The sequence below is a fragment of the Phascolarctos cinereus genome, unplaced genomic scaffold, assembly GCF_003287225.1.
Source record: "Phascolarctos cinereus isolate Bilbo 61053 unplaced genomic scaffold, phaCin_HiC Scaffold_3;HRSCAF=262, whole genome shotgun sequence".
NCBI classification, from domain to species: domain Eukaryota; kingdom Metazoa; phylum Chordata; class Mammalia; order Diprotodontia; family Phascolarctidae; genus Phascolarctos; species Phascolarctos cinereus.
In genome coordinates, this window is record NW_027555736.1 from 9,460,378 (window position 1) to 9,483,190 (window position 22,813).

Consider the following 22,813-nt stretch of genomic DNA (forward strand, 5'->3'; position numbering starts at 1 on the left):
AGCACTGGGGAGACCTCAAGGTGCAGCTGTTTGCAAACACCAGCTTGCCCTTCCGTGGGGCTTTATGACTTCCAAAAGCGCTTTCCTTATAAGGACCTAGTAGAGCAGGAGACAACGGCGTGGCATCCTTACTTTATAGCTGGAGAAACTGAGGCTGAGGAAGTTGAGTGCCCAGCTCGCTGAGGATGGGTCTCCTTCCTCCGGAGGAAGAGCCCTTTCCTTTCCGTACCCCAGACTCCAAAGCTTGGGCTGGTCTGTTTGGCAGTGGGAGTGCCTCCCGTCACCTGGTGCTGCTATGGCCAGGCCGGCAGGATGGACCGGGCCGTGCCCAGGGAACCCACTGGCCTCTGTTTTTTTCTTCCTCTTCTTTTCCCCAGTTATCCATTCCCCGTGACGTTCAGCAGCTGCAGTCAGAGGGACCTGGAGTCTAGCCTGGAGAAAGGGATGGGCATGTGCCTCTTTAACCTGCCTGACGTCAAGGAATCCTTTGGGGGCCGGAAGTGCGGCAACGGCTATGTGGAGGAAGCCGAGGAGTGTGACTGTGGGGAACCAGACGTAAGCCTACCGTCGCCTGGCTCCATCCGACCAGGAGCAGAGCTGGCTGGGGTGACAGGCAGGGAGGCCTGGCTTTGAGTCTCAGGCTGGGGGCCAGACAAGCACTTCACCTCTCGGGCTCCGGCCAGTGCCAGAGCACCAGGGGTAGGGTTGGTGATGCTCTGAGCTGATGGAGGGCCCAGCCTCCCTGGGAGTTCCTCATACCAAGGAAATCCCAATAGCAGAATCCAGTATGTCAGGCACTGTGCTTGTTTCTGGGGGTACAATGACAAAGAAATCGAACATTCCCCTGCCTGAGGGAGTTCACTCTCTGCTTAGGGATACCGCATCCATGCAGGGAAATAAATAGCAGACTATTTGAGGAGGGCAGCAGAGCCGTAACTAGGGAGGGCCCTTGGGGCTTAATCCCAGGGTGCCAACATAGGAGCCTGACACCCCATTCAGACCCTGCAGAAGGAAGGATGAGCGTCTGGCTTGGCCTAACGGGACCTGTGAGATGAGATGGAGAAATCTGCTTGATTGGATTCCGCGTATCTGCGCCCATACATTCCCCTCACTTCCTTTGAGCAGATAAAGTCTCCTCTTTATTGAAGAGGGAAGGCTTCTGGGCAAGAGGAGGCAGGGAAGAATCGGAGGCGCTTGGCTTGAGCTCCATGGAGAAGAAAGCCCCGGAATTCTCATTCCAAATCACGAATAAGCGCATTGCTCTCTTTGCACTGCTCGCTACTAGAGAGGAATTTGAATAAGCCAGAGCCAGCTTTCACCCGGAGCTTCCTCGTGGCTTTAAACAAGGCCATCTCAGGCTGCTGGGGCCTCCTCCGTATGCAAGAGCCATAGCGTCCCAGCCTTCTGCCCCGCTCCTTCCCCTCGTTAGCATCTCTAAGCAATCCGAGAGGCTGAAAGAGGCTTCTTAAGCCTTGGGGGCCAGTCAGTCTCAGGATAGATTTTAAACAATGACCCCATCTTTCTGGAGGGTTCAGAACAGCGTCTCTAACCCCCTTCAGAAATCCACAGCCACCAGGAATCTCTCCATTATGTCTTGAGAGACAGAAAAGGAAGTGACCTAAGTCAGTTACTTATTAAAAAAATAAAAAGGAGGCATTTTAAAATAGAGGAGCCATATTTGTTCTCACAGTGTGAAACTGGCTTTCCCCCAAAGATCGGATAAGCCAGTCAATCAGTAAGCATTTATTCTGTACCAACTGAGTGCCAAACACCAGACTAGTTATGGGGAATACAGGTACAGAGAGTGGAACGACCCCTCCCCTCAGCAAGCTTACAATCTAGCGAGGGAGCCGACACGTGCATACACAAGAATATGAAAAATAAATACAAAATGGTTTAGGAAGGAAGGGTGTGAGCAGAGCTTCAGGCAGGAGATATTTCATCTGAGTCCCGAATGCTACGCTAGCTAGCACTGAGAGAGCACTTTAAATTTCGCAAAGCACTGTGACCCCTTACGTCATTCTGTCCTCACAACACTCCTGGTAGGTAGGTGCTCCTACTAACCCCATTTGAAAGATGAGGAAACTGAAGGCAGAGAGGTTAAGTGACTTGTCCTAGGTCACAGAGCTGATCCTCCAAACCAGGTCTTCTGACTCCAAAGTAGATCCAGGATTCTTTACACTGTCATGTTTCTTTATAGTCTTAGGAGATACCTGGGGCCAGAATTAAGTCACTTGCCCAAGGTCACATAGAAAATCTGTGAGCCAGAGAAGGATTTGAACCCAGACCTTCCTGAGTCCCAGTCTCACTTATTCATTCTGCCCCTCTGCCTCCTCTGTGATTCACAATGTTATTAAATGGGATGGATGCGTCTGGGAAAAGCACATGGAGGGGTTCTGTCCAGTCAGAGACAATATCCCTGGCTCCAAGGGCAGCTGGTCAGATTCCCAGAGGCACCTTCTTAGATTCTTACAGATGAATGTCTGTCTCTAGCATGCCTGACTCTAATCACCATGGGTTGTCTTTCTGTACTACCTGTATGACTTTGGATAAGCCACTTGGCCTCAGTCTCCTCATCTGTAAAATGAGAGGGTTGAACTGAGGCCCCTTCTACCTTTAAGTCTATGATACTAAATCTCTTTACTTCTCTGGACCTCAATCTCCTCATCTGTAAAATGGAAGGCTTGGACTAGATGACCCTTAGCTTTCCTTCCAACTCTCTGAGTCTATGAGTCTCTGATCCGGGAGTGGCAGGTGCTGAAAAGGAATTATACTGGAGTGGTTATATGCTTTGTGGACATTGTCCTTCCCCTCCTCACTGTCCATGTTTGCTGCCCTTTGCCTGGTGGGAAACGTGGCTTCCTTTCTTCATCTTCCTCCCTCCCTTCCTTCCTTCCTTCTTCCCTTTTTCTCTTCCTCCCTCCTTCTCTCCCTTCCTTCCTTCCTTCTTTCCTCCCTCTCTTACTCCCTGTATTCCTTCCTTCCTCCTTCCCACTCTTCCTCCCTCCCTCCCTCCCTTCCTTCCTTCCTTCTGTTTCTCCCAGTGGCTCTCTAGATTGTTTATGGTGCATTGTGAGGCCTGACAATGCAAAAATTGGTTCTCCTTTGAAGATGAGCACAAGAAAACTTTTAAAATAACACTAGGGTTCGCAAAGTGGAAATTCCTTGGAGTGTTCATTAATGACTTGAAAACAACCCAAATTAATTTAACAGCTCCCTATTTCTCAGGAGGTCTCCTGTTAACTTCCAGTCACTTCTCTTTGATTTAAGCCCCATGTAATGGTTTATTAAACTAAATTAATATAACTCATGACTCCTCACAGGGAAATGGAGGCTTTCACACACCAAACCCCTCCCTTGCAGCGGGTCAGGTTCTTGGTCCAATTCTCATGTTCTTCTTCTTTTCCACCTGGGGCTGTCACATGATTTCCATCCAGCTCTCCTCTGACCTTTCCATCCCACCTGTCTACCAAGGCAGTCCCCCAGATGTTTCACCTTGGAAAAAAGCTCCTGCTGATTGGCTCAAAGATGTATTGCCAACCGGGAGTGGGGATTTCTGCTATTATGTGAAGTCAAACAGCCAGGGTGCAGGATTTGGAGTCAGGGGACCTGGGTTTGAACCCCAGCTCTGCCGTTCACTTCTCATGGGGGCACCCTTACTAGTCACTGCATCTCCCTGGGCCTCAGTTTCCTCATCTGTAAAATGAGATGAGGGACAGCTAGATGACAGTGGATAGGGCACCATCCCTGGAGTCAGAAGGACCTGAGTTCAAATCTGGCCTCAGACACTTGAAACTTACTGGCTTTGTGACCCTGGGCAAGTCACTTAACCCGGATTGCCTCACCAAAAAAGCAAAAAAAAAAAAATGAGGCAGGAAGTAGCCAGACTCCAAGGCATCTTCCAGCTCTGACTCCATGAGCCTCTGAGTCCACTTCAGCTCCTTTTTTGTTTTGTTTTTGCTTTTTTGGTGAGGCAGTTGGGGTTAAGTGACTTGCCCAGGGTCACACAGCTAGTAAATGTCAAGTGTCTGAAGCTAGATTTGAACTCAGGTCCTCCTGGCTCCCTGGCCGGAGCTCTATCCATTGTGCCCCCCACCTCAGATCTGTTGTCTACAAGATTAACAACCACAACCACACCCACAACAATAATAGTAACAGGAGCTCTCTTTGCCAAGAAAATCACAGGCCTGGGCCAAACATAAGTAGCTAAATGTTCGGATTCGCACACTGCACCAAAGCCTGCCTGCACTGCGCTGCGTTATCTCACCGGATCCTCAAAACAACTCTGTGGGGTAGACGCTGTCATTGCCCCCATTTTTCAGAGGAGCAAACTAAGATTTGGAGGCGTGAAGCGACTTGTCCTGAATCACCCAGCTAGTAAATATATGATGCTGAACTTGAACCCACATCTCTATAACTCCAAATCCTGTGCTCTATGCCCTATGTCAGGCTGTCTCTTTCAGGGGCTTTGCAGACAGGATTTCATTCTGTCCCCACAACTACCCAGTGAAATAGATATGATAACCCCCATTGCACAGATGAAGACACTGAGGGTCAGAGAGGTGAAGTGAGTTGCCCAATCGTCAGAGGCAAGATTCAATCCCATGACTTTCTGACTCCAGGGCAGGTGCTCTAATCATTAGGCCTTGCTGCCTCTCAGAGCAGACATTCTCAACAGGCTGCCCTATCAGAATAAAAATGAGAAGGCTTGGGGCAGCTAAGTGGCACAGTGGATAGAGTACTGGCCCTGGAGTCAGGAGGACCTGAGTTCAAATGTGGCCTCAGATACTTGGCACTGTGTGTGACCCTGGGCAAGTCACTTAACCCCATTGCCTAGCCAAAAAAACCAAAACAAAACAATAAAAATGAGAAGGCATGCAGATCATTGGTGCCTGTTCTATCATCATTTCTCCTTGGGGTCCTAGTATTCACTGGCCTGCCTGAACTGCACCCCGAGATGCTCGGACTCAGATGTCCTGGAGCACTTCTCGAGCTTGATAAACGCAGAGCCACAAAGGACAAAGACTCCAGAAGGCTAATGCGCTCTTGTCTTCCCATCCATACCACACATGGAGGTTGTGGCAACCCCGAGACGTTCCTGGCTGCTCACTCATTCTTCAGGCTGGCAGGGTCCTAGCAGCCAGCTGTTGGCACTTGAGTTCTGTAGTGGCAACAGCTTGCCAATACCTTTTTAAACCCAGTTTCTAATGCTCATTTTCCCCTTCTTTACGGGACCCAGCATTCTGTAGAGAAAAGTCACTAGAAGCTCCCCTCATTTGATCTCCTGCTCAAGGAGTCAGGGACTGGGCGGGGGGTTGGATTCTTACTGAAAGATCTTTGATGGGACCCAAATTTACCACAACTGATTTAGCTTAGACAGGAAAGGAGGCTACAATGCCTCTCAGGTCCCATTAGTGAAACAACTCAGCCCATAATCAGCAGGGCCACATGACTAGAATCCCATGCAATTAACCGACCTTTTTTATTTGGGAGTGAGGAGGATGGGATGGGATGGGATGGGGGCACACTCTGGGCTTGGGTCAAACTCTGGACCTTGGTAGGATTGTGACAGGCCCCAACTTCATAAACAGAGGACCCTCAAAGGAATCCAGAGTGGAAGGCTTCTGCAGTCTGTGCTGATATGTGTAGATATGTGTGTAGACACTTATATACACACATGTGCATGTACACACACACACAAGCGCGCGCACACACTCAGACCTTTGTAGGTGGAGGTCAGGAGTTCCTGTGGCTGAGAAATCGTTCCCCTTCTTGGGACCAAGCTGGTGAGGGGGCCTCTTGCTGAGCCCAACCCAGACACAAACACACTCACGATCCACTGCTGGCTTTGTAGGTGAAGGCTTTCCAGCTAGTATATCCAGATCACTGCCGTGGCCTTCTAGGTCCCCAGGTCACACCCGCCTGATTGTGAGGAGTCAGGAGAGGTCCCTGGTATAGAACATACATAGATGCCTACATACATACAAGGCATGTGATTTCATTGGCGCAAGGACTCCCAGGGGAGGAATTTCCCTCTACCGATGCAGGTTGGCAACTCTGTTGCAGGTTATGGTCTTAGAAAACTGCCTAAAGTACTTCGAGGTTAAGTGACTTACCCAGGTTCACACAGCCAGGCTATCTCAGAGGCAAGGCTTGATTCAAGTCTTGCTGACTCCAAAGCCAGCTCACCTTAATATCATGCTGCCTCGCGTATATCTTTATGAGTCTGAGACAGGCAGAGACAAAAAGACAGAGATACAGAGACAGAGTTAACAGAGTGTAAAGGATAAAGAACTGGCCTCAGAGTTCAAAAGACACGGGTTCAAATCCTGCCTGAACACATACTGAGGGTGTAATCCTCAGCAAGCTGCTTAGCCTCTCTTTGATTGCCCCCGGCAAGCTTCCACAGAGGGGCCCCTTTGTGGTCCTGCACTCGAGGAAGGCGTTTCTCTCAGGGGCTCTTTGTCCCTGTGAAGTCACAGTAAAAAACACAAATGTCAGATTTGTGTGTATGTCTGTGTATGTATGTCTGTGGGATGTGTCTTGTGTTAATGTACATATGTGTGTGTGTGTCTTGTCTAAATGTGCGTGCATGTCTGCATACAGATGTCCGTTCATGTTTCTGTGCACGCACGTGTGTATGGACCCAATTCTTCATTTAAAACTTTAGAAAGGTAAAAGTGTTCTGTCCCCTCTCTCTTTCCTTCCTGAGAGTGCAATTCACTGGCAAGTCCGTGGGTCAGTGGGCTACCCTCCCAGCTGCCTAATGGGCACTGCAAGCCCCCTGCACAGTGCTGAGGCCTTCGGGAGGGACGCTGGCCTCCTCTCGACCTTCCCAGGCCAGCTGGCCTCCGCCTTTACTGATCTCCAGAGGAAATCAGCTCGCAGCTCCTCGGACCATTCCCCACCTTGGCAGCAGGCCTTCAGCCCCTTTTCAGATTCTCTTTATCCCTCCCCCCGTTGGAGTACGGGCTCCTTGAGCGCAGGGACTGCCCTGTCTCTCTTGGCATCCCCAGCGTTTATTTAGTGCCTAGCTTGCAGTAGGTCATTGATTGACTCTGTTAACCCTGACTCTTCAGCTGGGCCCCAGGCTGCTTCGGTCCCATAATAATTGATGTATCACACGGCCCCCCCACGCCCCCACCCCCGTGTCATTGCACTGTTCCCTATGCCTGAACACATTCCCTCCGTCTCTTAGCGTCCCTCGTCCCCTTCCAGGCACAGCTCAGGGGCCTTTCCTTCCCCAGAAGCCTTCACTTCTTTTCAGCACTCTGTCCCCCTTCACTCTGCATAGATACAGTATCCTCCCAATAGAACGTAAGCTCCCTGAGGGCAGGGACCGTTTCTGGTTTTGTCTTTGTATTCTCAGAATCCAGCCCAGCATTTTATACATAGTAAATGCTTAACCCAGACTTGTGGAATTGACAGATTGACTTGGTTTCCTGGCCCCTTCCGCTGCCCCAGCCCTTGTGAGTGGAGACGCCCTAGGATGACTGGAGATACACAGTGAACGCAGGCCCGGGCTTCACTTCCAGCAGCTTTTCCTTCTCAGAGATGAAGCCCAGCAGCCTGGACTTTCTGAGGGTGCTGACTTTGTTCTTTCTGTGACCCTAGGAACACCCTGCCCATGACATCCGTGAATGTAATGAATGATCCCTGCTGGGGAAGACGGGCCAGTTCACTCAAGTGGCTTTCCTCTTTTCCGGTTGTGTCTGAATTTACTCATTTGTTGTGACCTTAACAATCATCAGCAAACTGAAATGGTTTCATGTCCAAAAAATTACAAGAAAGGACTATATGAAGTGTGAACTTTAGTTAGGAAGTTTGTAGAGAAATGCACTAGTGCACACACACTCACATGTGCACACAGATACACACACACTCATATACACACGACATTGAGACACTGCTTGGTTGAGTCTTCAGGCCCTGGAGCACTGCCCCTTCCATACCTTATACTCAGCCATCAAGGCTTGTGGACTGGGTTCAGGTCCGGGCTCTCCCCAGTCTGCCCCTGGTGACAGGGACCTCCTTTTCTCCTCCTTATTCACTCATTAGCAGTTCCTAACCTCAGTCTTCTGGGGATGATGCTTAGTGAAAGTTATGGCTCATGTTTGGGCCCCTAAAAAGAGAAAAGCAAAAGTGGTGCCCAGTGTATGAATGTGAATCGGGTTTGAGAGAAGTCGTTTATGCCTGCGGAAATAGAAATGATAACATGTACACAATTATATTTATCCATTCATTCATCCATTCGTTTGTCTATTTTTTTTTATGGATGCTTTCTGCAGGAATGTACCAATCCGTGCTGCAACGCCACGACCTGCACTTTGAAGCCCGAGGCCGTGTGTGCCCACGGACTCTGCTGTGAAAACTGCCAGGCATGTGATGGGCAGGGAGAGGGTCAGAGCTCCCAGCGGGTGGGCAGGAGGCCAGGCAGCTGCGGGCAGCCTGTAGTGTTAGGCCTGACCTTTCTACCATACGCTCAGGTTTACAAGGGCCTTTGGGACAACCTTCCGGTGACATCGGCTGGGCAGGGACCATTATCAAAGGATCAGATTCTTTGAGCCAGAAGGACCTCAGAGGTCATCTCCTCCAGCCCCTCCACTTACACATGAGGAAACTTGGAGCCCAGGAAGGAGGAGGCAGGACCCCAAATTTGGGATTATTTTACAGAGGAAGAAACTGAGGCCAGGGAGAAGAGACAGATCAAGGTCACACGGGCAGCAGTCCTGGAGATGGGATTATAGCTGGGAGTGACCTCGAAGGCCATGTAGTCCAATCTCCTCCATTTTACAGGGAAGGAAACCGAGCCCCAGAGAGAGGAAGGGACATGCTTATGCTGACACCACTAAGTGTCAAAGCAGGCAATCGAACCCAGGTTTTCTGACACCAAATTCAGGGCTTTTCCCACCACATCACAATCCCCACCCCAACAAATAAAAGCATATTTTATAAAAAATCAAAGTACATAATTCAGAGCCTCAAATTATCATCAGTGACCTTGAGGACTAGTCTTATGGTCAGGAAAGACTTGAGTTCAAATCCTGTCTCTGAAATAAACTACCTGTTGGACCTGGGGCAAGAAACAATATCTTTCTGAGCCTCAGTTTTCTCATCTATAAAATGGAGCTCACAATACTATAGTACCTATGTCAAAGTGTTGTTGTGAGGCTCAAACATAATATGATTAATAAAGTGCTTTGCAGGCCTCGGAGTGCTACATCAATTTCAGCTAATAATATTATTGCTATTATTAAATATCACCTGAAAAATTAGATAATATTTATAAAATGACCTTGGCACAGTGGCTGGCACGTAGCAGGTGCTTGATAAATGCTTGTCCCTTTACCTTCCCATAGAGGCCACAAGGTAGGCAGAGGGAGCAGGTCTTTGGGTGTGGTCTTTGTCCTCTGGTCCCTTGGAGCTGGCTTACTGACCAATGGTAGCACCACTCAGTCATTTCACTGTTTTGTGAACCATTGAGGAATGAAAACTTCCAAGGTTAATTCTCTTTTGAAACATTTCCTTCCAAAGAACTGGACCCAGATCTTTAACCAAAGGTTTTGATTTTCTAATCTTGTCTTTAGTCATTCAGTTGTGAATCAATCATTAGAGTTAAAAGGAACCTTACTGAGAGACCACCTTGTCCTCCCCCTCCCATGACAGATGGAGAAATTAAGGTCTTGACAGGAAAAGTCCCTTGCCTCAGGCCGCACAAATGCTGAGAGCTCACCATAAATCGTTTCTGTCCATGGAGTTTGTGGACATGTGTGTGACCCCACACCCTGGATCCTTTGTGACGGGTCATCTCTACCCAGATCCCTCTCTTTTGTCCAAAGGATCTCTTACCAGATGTTGAGCACACCTGTACAGGTGCTGGAGTTTTTTTTCACTCTTCTTTACCCTTTTGCCTTCCTCTCATTGGAGAAAATATTGGGCAACAAAGGCCAGGAAAATAATGATCACATTTCTGGAGTGGGATTTGTTTGTTTTGACAATCAAGGCATCAGTCTCAGAATTAGGATTCAGGTTAAAAATGGCATTTTGAGTTTTTATCTGAAATTCAGCAAAGAACTAGGCTTTTGAAAGGGGCAGCTAGCTGGTGCGGTAGATAGAGCACCAGAGGCAGGAGGACCTGAGTTGAAATGTGGCCTCAGACCAAATGCTTGACACTTACTAGCTGTGTGACCCTGGGCAAGTCACTTAACCCCAATTGCCACTTTAAAAAAAAAACAGATTTTGAAGCACTGCCAGCCGGTCAGTCAACAAGCATTCATGAAGAACCTACTATGTGCCGGACACTGTGTGAAGAGCTGAGGATACATAGAAAGGCAGAAACAGTCCCTCCTTTGAAGGAGTTCACAAGCTGATGAGGAAGACAAGCTAAAAACAACTTTGTACAAACAAGAGATAAACAGGATAAATTGGAAATAACCAGCAGAGAGAAGGTAGCCTCTTGATAATGCCATTTAGAATCGCCAGACCAAGAGCAGGAAGGCACCCTAGAGAGTATCGTGTCCAACCGCTTCACGTTTCAGCTGAGGAAACTGAGGCCCAGAGCAGGGATATGACTTACTCGAGACCCTCTAGCCCATAAGCTACAGAGCCTGTGTGCTGGCCCAGTGTGTTCCATCTGTGCTTTCCTCCCCCCTGTACCATCTTTCACTCCTGGTTACCGTGTAAAGGAGTGGTTGCCTAATCAGACCTTTTAAAAAATGCTTTGATTTTTACTTTCAAATGTCTTCTATGAGTTTTTGGGAGGGATGGAGTTAGGAGGAGACAGACTTTCTCTTGGTATCCTCCGAGCACCTACTAACTGCTGGTAGGAGAAGAATGCCCAGGAGCATTTTTGGTAGGAGGGAAGAGCCAGCCCAAGGCTAAACATTTTGGAGACTTCAGTGAACACTGATGGATCTGGGATCTTGTAGAGTTGAGTATTTTCTCTAATGATGCAAGTCCCAGCCCATCCATGCTCACTTATCCCAAACGACTCTGGTCCATAGCTCTCAATAAATGTACCACTGGGGGTCCACCCAAGGTGCTGGGAGGCCTTCCTCTAGCTAGGGATGCCAGAAGCAATTAGTTATTAGGTTCTCTATGCACATTAAGCTCTGTCGCTTCTGATGTCATTACTGCATTGAATTTCCTTGTAAGCACCATCTTTGAAAAGTGTGCACTTTGGCTTAGGAGAAAACCAGAAATGGGTTCTAAGTCTGACTTGGCCACTGTCCTGCTCTTTGTCCTTGGGCAAATGGCTTCCTCAATGTAGACATCAGCTTCTCAGGGATTCGACTAAATGAGCTGTTAACCATTAAAGTACCTTCTAGCCCCAACCCCCTTGATCCCTGGGCTCTCAAAGCTCCATTCTAGCCCTAAACTATCACATGGACATTGAGTTCGCTACATTCATTGGGCCACTGCATTTACTGGGGGGATGGGGATGGCTATGTCCCCAGTGCTGAAAAGCCAGTGCCAAAAACCCATTGTCAAAAGCCCAATACTAAAAACACCCGTACTCTTTAAAAGTAGGGCTTGTGCTAATCGTCCATTTTTAAAGCACACCAACTGGACACCTGCCATGGTCTCTCAGAGGTGGCAGTGGAGACTGAGTTGTCTGTTTAATCCTAACATCCCCGGTTCTCTCGTTAGCCAGGCACCTCAGGGCCGAGATCAGCCCGTGTACTTCCCTCTCTCTCTCTCTAGTTGCTGCCAAAGGAACTTAATGTGAAAGTCCTTTGCACTTTTCCAGGGGAATATGCTGAAATCACTCTGCAGTATTTCACCCCAGCAATGCTGGCAGGAAGCCCTCTCCTGTAACACCTTCACTCCCGTTTTTCTCCTTCCAGCTGAAGCCCGCTGGGGACAGCCTGCAGAGCCTCCAGTAACTCCTGCGACCTCCCTGAGTTCTGTACTGGAGCCAACCCGCACTGCCCGGCCAATGTGTATCTGCATGACGGTCACCAGTGCCACCGTGTGGATGGCTACTGTTACAATGGCATCTGCCAGACCCACGAGCAGCAGTGCATCACCCTCTGGGGACCAGGTAGGGGGTCCCCTGGGGGTCATCAGCCCAGGGAGCAGGCATGGGAAGGAGGGGATTCTGGGGCTGCCTTCTAGCAGAGCGTCTCTGCAGATGCTCACGTTAAACGTGGAATGTGAAAGGGGCGGAGAGCTGGGGCTACCAATGATCCATCCCTTCCATGGAAGGGAAAAGACCCCCCGGGACAGCTGTCCCCAAGTTGAACCGGCCACGTGGGCAGGTGGGGCCCCCTCTCCATGGCCTGGATGGCCACGGCTCCAGACATAGAAAACCTTCATTAGCTACAATCAGGTTCAATCCCTCCATTTCCTAGTATTTTCTCTCCCTGTTAGAGAGTGAGCTTGAGGGCAGGGAACAGCTTGTTTGTAGTTAGTATTCTCAGCCCTTAGCATAGAGCTTTACAGGGAAGTAGGGGAGGCAGACTGGTGGTGCAGTGGATAGAGCTCCAGGCCTGCAGTCAGGAAGACTCATCTTCATGGGTTCAAATCCAGCCTCAGACACTTACTAGCTGTGTGACCCTGGCCAAGTCACTTAACCCTGTTGGCCGCAGTTTCCCCACCTGTAAAATGACCTGGAGAAGGAAATGGCCAACCACTCCAGTGACACTGCCAAGAAAACCCCAAATTGGGGTTACAAAGAGTGAGACATGACCATAAAACAGTGTGCCAAGGCTCATTTGGGGTTAGAGATTGAGAATACAAAGATAAAAGAAAAACCAACCCCTGCCTGACAGTCACCTTCTGTTTGCCCTATACTGACTTTCCTGCAGTGGAATGCGAACTCCCTGAGGACAGAGGCTCAGCTTTCTTCCAAACGAGTTTGCATTTTATTGTGGGTTTTGCTGCATTAGAATGGAAGCTGCTTGAAGGTGCTAACTGTCTTATTTTTGTTTTCCTATACCCAGTGCCCAGGATACCGCCTGGCACATAGTAGGTGCTTAAAAATGCTTTTTGTCAATCGGTTTGAAATGGTCATCAGCTGCTGATGTCCTACTGGAGGAAAAGGCCTGAACAGAGACAAAGGAATGCAGAATTAGTCTGAGCTGTTATTGACTGGGCCGGTGAATTCACCAGGGCCCAAGCTCCTTTACCAGGGCAGGTCTGCACCTTCTGCACAGCTGCGGGTCTCAGCGAGCTGCCTGGGATGCTGAGCAGTTCAGTGACTTGGCCAGGGTTACACATCCAGGGCATGGAAGAGGCACTTTCTGATCCCAAAGCCATCCTGCCTCTGACAAATTCTTGCTCAGTAAAAACACAGAGTAATGGACAGCGATTTCCAGAAAGCGAGCCTGCTCACTACTGGGAGAGGTTTCATGTGGGAGGCAGTACCGACCTGTGCTTGGAAGGAAGCTCAGGGCCTCGGGCCAGCATGTGGAGAGCGGGCATTCTAAACCATGGGGGGCTGCTTGTGCAAAGGCATGGGGGCAGGAGATGTGGTTTCACATACAAGAAACAGTCATGATGTTAAACATGAAGGCCACAAGGGCCTGGCCTCTTAGGCTTACCCCACCAGAAAATCAAGTCATTTTTTAAAAAATAGAAATCTCTGTCTCTAGCCAGATCCCAGAACTTCTGAGTTAAACCTTAACCTAATTTATTTCTCAAGACTGTCAACTCCACCCTATCTCATAATCCCTTTCCCCTGGTTCATTTGCCTAACGTGGCAGATTTGTTTCTTCAGTGCTCAGTCCCTGTTGAGGCTCAGCTTTTGTCTGGCCCCCCACCCCAAAGTGGGTGGGTCAGAGGCCCTGGCCATAGGCTAGCTTGTAGGTGGTCTGAACTGCCCAGCCCGAGCAACGGCCCTGGGCTCAGAGCAGCAGGAGGAGACAGAGGCAAAAGAGAATGGGTGAGGGCTTAAGGGTTTTCTGGAGGGTCTTGTGAAAAACACTAAAGAATGAGGGTGTCACTTTGGGTTTAAAATATCCTGTTTGAAATGACAGAGTAGGAGGAGACACACTTTTCTTGGGACTGCCCTTGAACCCACTTTGTTAAGCTCTTTTAAATACTGGCATCAAACTTGAAGTTGCCTTTGTGAGAATAAAGGACTCTGCGAAGAAGTAAGAAGAAAAAGAAGAAAGAGGAAACATGGCCTCACAGAGAGAGGGTCAGCCTTAGACTCAAGAAGACTCAGGGGCAAGTCACCCCCTAGCTTGTGACAGTGAGCAAGACTCTGACCTGCAGTTTCCTCATCTGTAAAATGGTCATAGTAATACCTGGAGGTTATTGTCTTATTCCTCTCACTGTTGTTAGTTCAGATAAGTGCTTTGCAAACCTTAAAGCAAGAGAGATAGATAGGCAGCAAGATAGAAAGATAGAGGGATGGATGCATTGGAGATAATAGATAGATGTGTTATAGATATGTAGAAGATAGATATAAAAATTAATAGAAAGATAGATGTGTTAGAGATAGAAAATAGATAGACAGATAGACAGCAAAATAGATGGATGGATGGATGGATGGATGGATGGATGGATGGATGGATGCATGGATGGATGGATGGATGGATGTATGGATGGATATGTGGATGGATGGATGGGTGGATAGATGGATGTGTGGATTTGTGGATGGATGGGTGGATGAATGGATGGATGGGTAGATGAATGGATGGATGGGTAGATGGATGGATAGATGGATAGGCAGATAACATCATAGGCCCTTGATATATCAAAGTCAAATACACATGATCCAAGTTTCCCTGGTTACAGTCCCTGGCCTAACTTTGCTCAGGAGCAGAGCCCCAGCCTCTACTGTGACTCCCAAGGATGCTGAGATGGATGATGCTGCCCAGAGCTCCCTTCCCAGATGCCATTTTTTTATCAGCTCCTCTGATCACTGAGGATGAAATGTGCTCACTAATGCAGAACTTGATTTTAATGGGCTGCTGTTGTTGCTGAATGCGTGGGGTGGGCCATCCTCCTGGGTGACTCAGCAGCCTTTTTGCTGGCCTTGCCATGCTTGGTGCCATGAAGGCCATCCCACCCAACTCCTCCCCATCTGCCCAGCGGGGTCTTCAGTCTGTTTTCTTCTAAATAGAGCATATATGTATATATGTATATGTATTATATGTATTTTGTGCATATAAATAGAGCATATATGTATATATATTTGTATTTTGTACATATAAATAGAGCATATATGTATATATGTATATGTATTAGATGTATTTTATACATATAAATAGAGCATATATGTATATATGTATATATATTAGATGTATTTTGTGCATATAAATAGAGCATCTCATCTTGAATGATCATGTGGTTGTCAGTGGATGGTTTCTCATCCAATGAGAAGTTATTCACGCTGAACTCTCAGTCGTCCCCATGACCGGATTCAATTCAAGGAGAGTCAGTAGAGTAAATGGCCAGGGCAGCATTGTTATATCCATTTCCTGAGGAATTAACTTCCCTGGAAGAACAGAATGGTAAAAAGCAGGTTCCCACAACCTGGGCTGCTACTCTGACTCATCTCTTCAGCCACAAATTCTGCCATGACTGAGGATGCCTTTTCCTGGAAGCTGGAAATCACTGGGGCTGTGTGTGTGTGTGTGTGTGTGTGTGTGTGTGTGTGTACATGTGCATGTGCACATGTGCATGTTTGTGCATGTGTGTGTGTTTGTGTGCGTGTGTGTGTGTGTGTGTGTGTGTGTGTGTGTATTGAGTCTGAGATCTGACTATTGGTTCTGTGTGCGAAGCAGGATTCTTCCCTGTCAACAAAACCCCGGGGTCCAGCTGTCCTTAGGGCTTGTCCACATGCAGGGCATCCCAGCCCTGGTGAATAAAGACCTGGGTTTGGCTTGAGAGAGTCTCACCTGGCCAGTCATCCATTCAACAAGCATTACTTAAGCACCTGCTGTGTGCTAAGCACAGAGGGATGTCTTTCACCTGGATGTGAGATTCCAGAAGCCCATGACAGGAGATGGGTCCATCACAACAAGTTTGCTCTGGGCTCCTATCTAGGTTTACCCAGGACGCTCACATTTTTCAGTGTTACCATGGCAACTGACTCGGCAGTGGAAAAGGCCTTCAGTGTGTCTGCATTCAGCACGTTCCTGTGCTTTGAAGGGGTCTTGGCGCCTTCCTTCTCCTCCAGTCACTGAAGTCTACATCTTTGGGTGGCTCTTCCCAGAAGGTGATGGTTCCTTGAGCCCCAAGTCAGTGAGGATTTGAGGCAGCCTTCACCCAGTGGTCTCAGCCTTGACCAAGACCTTCATCTTGGAGCTCAGCTCATGAGTTGTAGTCTTCCCCAAGCAATGGACTCCTACTCGCATTCCCCTGAGTTCTTCCTGGGCCTGTTTCCCTGAGCCTTTTCCTCCATCTTCTCCGCCTGCTGACATCGCCTCTTCTTCCCCACAGTTGCATCCTCATTTTTCTTTTCGGCAAGGATTCGGTCCATTTCCTCTGATTTTCCATTCCTCTTGTTCATCCCAAACACTTGCCTGACGGCATCTGGCAAGTCGATATATTTTGCAAAATGTCAAAACTTGCTGAGGTCGCAGATCCTGAACTTGTCAGAGACGTGGACATGTTTTAAATGACAACCATTCCCAGGGTGAGAAGATCAAAAGGCATCTTACCTTCCAGGGGGAAAAACTGTCCCCAAGCTGTCTGCAAGTTGGGAGCGACCAAAACAGAAGGAGGGCTGAATTAACCAAGGAAGAGGGGTGAAGGGGCTTCAGCTCACAGCACTGGAGGGTCAGGTTGAAGAAACGAGGGTAGAGCCTGGAAAAGAGGAGACTGGAGGAGGGGAGGAGGAGGGAGAAAGGAGGAGGTCCTCTTCAAGTACCTGAAGGGCTAGCTATGGAGAAGAACCCAGATTTGTACTCTTCGACCTCGAGGACAGAGCGAGGAGGGATAGAAGGAGACAGATTCTCACAATTTAAACCATCCCAGAGTGGATTGGGCTGCCGCAGGGGGTAAGGGGCTCCCCTCTCTGAAAATCTCCAAGTCAGGTCCAAGTGAGCACTTTAAGAGGGATTTTTTTGAGAAATCACTTGGACTCAGTGACCACTGAAGCCCCTTGTGACTCAGAAATTCTACGATTCTTTAGTGGAAACAGTCGAGGGCCTGGAGGCAGCCAAGATGGGTTTGAATCTCAGCTCTGCTAGGGACGAGCCATGTGAGCTCAGGCAGGTGAAGAGCCTCCCTGGGTCTCAGTGATCCCCAAGGCCCTTGCCTCTGGCCTCCCAATCAGAGGAAGTGAGAACTCAGTCTGCTTGGCCACCCCAGGCCTTGTTCTCATTTCCTCTCAATGTCAGTGGTATCTATGCTTGTTGAACAATGACAGGATGTGACTGTGACACAGTATTGCCGGGGACATCCTCACAGGAAGCCCCAGGCTCTGCCAACCCAGCTGAGTGACCCAGCTAAGCCAGCAGTGACAGGGCCACATTGGGTTCCTACCATAGTCACCCTGAAGAGTTAAAATTGTCTTTCTTCTGCACAGTCACTTGGGCCAATCTGAGGGCACAGAGGCCTTCTCGCTAAAGGCTTTTACACATGTTGACTCTCTTGAGGCCTTTGCTGTTTCCCCAGCTACTAGTACCTCACCGCCTCCCCCACCCTCCATTGCCTTGGGTTTATTTTGTACATATATGAGGGAGGAGGGAGATTGATTGATTTACTCAACCATCCCCACCTAAAGCAAATGATAAATTGCCCCCCACATCAATCCCATGGGTCTTAGACAAAGTGTAGAAAAGTCCTTTGATTAAGGACACCAGAATCATGTCAGGATAAGCCAAGGAAACTCGGCCATGCCCCAGAGGTCCTCTATAAATAATCAAACTGAATAGAACCACATTCCTTTGGAGGAAGCATGGCGTCCCAACACCCCGCTGAGGAGACAAAGGTAGGCAGAGAGGGAAACGTGCCGGACAGCCATTGTCTGCACAAGCATCTCAGAGCGGAAGAGCCAGTATGGAGAAAGTCCCAAAAAGAGGTCAGCTCTCTCCCCAATTTCTCCTCGCCTCTCTCTCTACAGACACTGTAATATAATCTGCTATTACAGTATCTAAACATTTCCAGTAAACCAAACTTTACCTCAACTACGAAGAGGCCACGGGTGAACTAGAGATAGATATAAATACAAAGTTAGGAAAAGAGTCCAACCTCTGCCTAAATGTGAGGAATTTTCCCGAATGAGGGCTCAGAGCAATTAATAGTTCGTAACTAGCACAGGGCTGGGGAGTCTGGGGCCTCAAGGCCACATATGGCCCTCTAGGTCCTCAAGTGCGGTCCTTTGTTTGAATCCATACTTCACAGAATGAGGAATCAATCGATCAGCAAGTATTGGTTAAGTTCCTCCTAGGTGCCAGACACTGTTCTGGGCACCAAGGGCACAGATATAAAGAATGAGACAATCCTTGCTCTCCAGGAGCATCCGTTCAGCTGGGGGAGACAAGAAGGGTTTACGAAGTGGAGCTGGCATCCAGACCCACAATGGGTTTGTTTGGTGGCAATAACAATGGTGGGGGTGGTCCAGGAGGGAAGAGACACGCCCAAAGTCCCCTTTTAAAGGGTCTTTACGTAAACAGGACAGTTGAAAATAATTGGGTCATTTAAGCCGATGGCTTATCTTTTAAGTCCGGTTTTGTAGCTAGCCTGGCCCCTTTTCACCCGAGGCCTGGGTAGCTTAGTAGAGAGCTAAACTAAGAGGCAGGAGGACCTGAGTTCAAATGCCACCCAGCTGTGTGACTCTGAGCAAATCTCTCCATGTCTGGGCCTCAGTATCCTTATCTGTAAAATGGGATGATAAGAACACCCACCTGGAAGGGTTTTGTGAGAATTCAAGGAGAAAGTGTGTATAAAGCCTCCAGATCTGGTATTTCCCAATGAGCTGGGTCTGCTTCCCAAACCTTGGGCCTGAGAGGTACAGTTTCGATTCCTAGGCTACATGCTTAAATATTCATCTTCTCTTCCAAATCCCTTCTTCCTCCTCCTCCTTCTCCTTGTCCTTCTGCCTCATCCTGATACTTGTCAGTCCCTCCTCATTCCTGAAAACCATCATCCTTATTGCCAAGCCCAACACTTCACTCTATATGATTCTATCACAACTTCTGTGTTTTATTAAACCCCGATCGAAAAATCTGTCTCTCCCCCCTTTCTCCCTCCCTGCCCCTTCCTCTTCCCTCTGCTCAGCCAGGAACTACCTCATCCTCCAAGTGCATGATCCCAAGTGATTTTTTTAGGCTAAGTAGATCATACAGTTGAGACTGCTGAAAACCCCATCTTTTGGCCCATCCAAGAAAGTCAACGGACTGATTCATTTATAGGGGTTTTATAAGTGCATCATAATTCTCCCTAGAGCAGGGGTGAAGGGAGGGAAGTTTATGTGAACAAGGTGGACAGAGGGTTAATTACAGGGGCAGAAGGCTTCCATTTTCCATGACAAAATGTAATCAGTTTGACTTGTCCAGTTCAAGGAGTCTCCAGCCCATTGGAAGGCTTCCACATGGCTTTTTGCCACCATCATCGTAAATGAGAAAATGAGGGGGGAAACTCCTGGTTCAGTTTCTCTACTAAAGTGATGATAAATTGGGTTGTCCATTGAGAACTGGAAGGGACCTTGGGTGTCATCTAGGTCAACCACCCTATGTGACAGGGGGGAAAAACAAGGGAAATACCTTATCCAGGCAGCCTAGCTGAAATGAGGAGAGAGAGAGAGAGAGAGAGAGAGAGAAGAGAGAGAGAGAGAGAGAGAGAGAGAGAGAGAGAGGAAGGAAGGAAGGAAGGAAGGAAGGAAGGAAGGAAGGAAGGAAGGAAGGAAGGAAAGACAAAGAACAAAAAATAAAAGAGACAAAAATAAATGAGAAAGGAAAGACCCAAAGGAAAAGAGAGAACACAAGGAAGGGAAAGAAAAGAAAAAGAGCACAAGAAAAAGAAAACCAAGGCTTAATTTCCTTCTACAGTAAAAACAATAAAAAAAAAAGTCTTCTGATTTTGTTATTAGGAGATCAGTTACCAGAAGAGGCTGTGATTGGGGGAGAGGAGAAAAGCTAAAATCCTCCTCATCTGGGACTCTAAGACTCTAAGCGGTTGGTGATGGAAGACTGGTGCTGGGGAGAGGGTAGGTGTGGATCTATAGACCTGGGAATCATCTGCACAGAGATGATAATTGAGTCCTTGGGAGCTGATGAGATCACCAAGAGAGAGAGAATATAGAGGGAGAAGAGAAGAAGACTCAGGACAGCCCCGGGGGAGATGCCCATGGCTAACATGTCCCTAGGTTGAGGATCCATAAAGGAGAATGAGAAGGAATGGCCAGAGGAGAACCGGGAGAGAGCAGCCACATGAAAACCCAGAGGATAATGTCCCTGAGGAGAGGAGGCTGAGAAGGGGATGTCACCACCATGCTGGTAACTGAGATGTGACCAGTAGGGAGGCAGAGCAGTGGCTGGCCAGGAGCAGGCCCTGGGGCAGTGCAGCAGCAGCCTGAGATCCTATCCACACATGGGGACCTTCTGGGCACTGCCCTGATGGAGATAAACACCCCATATCTTCTAGGAACTCATCAGCCAAGACTGACAAGAAAACCAGCACTGGAAATGCACAACCTCAAAGCCATGCAGCTGTTCATTATCTAAAAATAATCAGAATTAGAATTCACAAAGACTGACAAATTGGAGAAAATGGCCCCATGGAAACAGTTCATTTGTAAAGGAAAGCTAAGGTTGCTGCCTTTAGGAACATGCAAGCACAGCATAGGGAAAGACAGGCCATGAGCAAACACAGAAGAAAAAGACCAGAGGTCCACAGGTGGCCACAAGCTGAATGTGGCATCCATGGAGTAACAGCCCTTTCTATATATAAGACCTAGAAACCTTCTCCTTGGATGTCTTATGGATCAGTCACATCCTCAGTTGACATATTTTGTCCTCTTTGGTTCAGGAGATTGTCAGATGCTGGAGGGCAGGTCCTACCCTGCTCTCCTCATACAGAGCCTTGTACACCATGGAAGCCTAATGGAGCTTTGCGGAGTTGGGCCAATGCACCTTTCAAGGATGTGGAAAGGAATGAAAGGATCTGGAAAAGAGGCTCAGGAGTGACGGAAGGTCTGAACAGTCCGTCCTGTCGGCCCTGGGCTGGCGTGGCTGGCTTGGAGCATTGGACGCATTCACACAAACACCAGCATGGATCCTGACTGGTCTTATCCAGGATCAAGGGACTGAACCGGGAAATGATCCTAGAGAGCCTTCACTCTGACCCTTTTACATTATGCATGAGTGAACTAGAGCCTGAGAAAAGACGAGCTATGGGCTCCAGGGCACACAGAGGTGGAGTTTGACCCCTCTCCTCTGACTCCAGATCCAATTTCCTCCTCTGTTGTTGATGTGATATCATACACATGTACATATATACACATACATGCGTCTACTTCCATACACTCACCCACGCACACATAGGGGCACATGTATGCACACATATACACACGCACACACATACCAGTCCTTCAGGGTTCTTCATGACTGTTCTTCCCTCTTACCTAAAAGGAGCAGTGAATTAGAGAGGTGTAGAGCTCGCTAACCTCACAGTTCTCACAGTTTTGTTAATTGCCTCTCCCATGAGAAGTCAAGAAGGAAAACAGAATTCTCATCAAATTTCCTCTGCTTTTTTTCTTGAATAAGGATATCACCTTGTTAGTTCAATGGCTTTCTAATGAGTGAACTTGGTTTAATCTTAAGGAAAGAGTTTGGGAGAGAGTGACAATGACCCTAAATTGGCCTTTAACCAGCGCCATTGAGGCAGGCTCCACGATAAGATCAATGCTATTGTTTAGGAATGGCTTATCCAGTTTGTGGATTATCCAAATGCCTGCTTGGCCTCCCTTCCCCTTCTCATCACCAACAATTGGGAAGGTGATGGGACTAGATTCTGACCTGGTAGTTATTTCACATCGTTGGCCTAATGAAGTTCAGAGGGGCAATGAGCTTGGACTCACAAAGCCTAGGTTCAAATGCTGGCTCTGAGACTTATTAACTACCTGACCTTGGACAAGCGGCTTCCCCTCCTTGAATCACAGCATCCTCCTCCACAATCAGCTCCCAGCATTAGAACATTCCTCCCTTAGATCAGCTCCCCACCTCAACTGCAGAACCTCTGTCTCTGGTCAGCTGGTCTCAGCTGAGCTCTACTTCTGCTGCCTTTTCAGCCCGATGGGCTTCTAAGCTCCATTAGCTGGTCAGTCAGTTAACTAACATTTATGAAGCACTTATTACATGGCAGGCCCTGTGCTAAGCAGCAGGGATACAGAAAGGCAAAAATTAGTCCTTGCTCTAATAATCTCACAGTTGAATGGGTGAGATAAACGATTTGGACAAACAAGATATATATATATATATATCTATATAGCTACATAGATATATAGATATATAGATATCTATATATAGATATATAGATATATAGATATCTATATATAGATGTATATATAGATATCTATATATCTATATATCTATATATAGATATATATATATATAGATATATATATACAGGACAATTCGGGGATAGTCTCAGAGAGAGGGCATTGAGATTAAGGAGGACCAGGAAAGGTTTCTTGCAGAAGGTGGGCCTTGGACTAAAATGAGGACAGAAATGAGGAGGGAAAGAGTTCCAGTAATATGGAAAAGCTAGGACCTGAAGGAAGCCCTGGAAGCCTGGGAAGCCGTGGGGAAGCCATAAAAATGTCTACTCAGAGATAGCCAACAGGTAACTTTCCCTTGGTTTTCAAACAGTTCTTGGAGTCAGAGTCTCCCAGGGATAAACTTCCTGGTCCTAC

The 22,813-nt window shown here is 48.0% G+C and overlaps 1 protein-coding gene across 1 annotated transcript in view; it reads left to right on the forward strand.

Annotated features, from left to right (window-relative positions):
• The window catches only part of ADAM12 (ADAM metallopeptidase domain 12), a 379,134-nt gene that overhangs the window by 311,559 nt on the left and 44,762 nt on the right, over positions 1-22,813 (forward strand). The window contains 3 exon segments of the mRNA XM_020973659.2: positions 378-555; positions 8,289-8,389; positions 11,847-12,043. Of these exon segments, the coding sequence (XP_020829318.1) occupies positions 378-555; positions 8,289-8,389; positions 11,847-12,043 (476 nt within the window).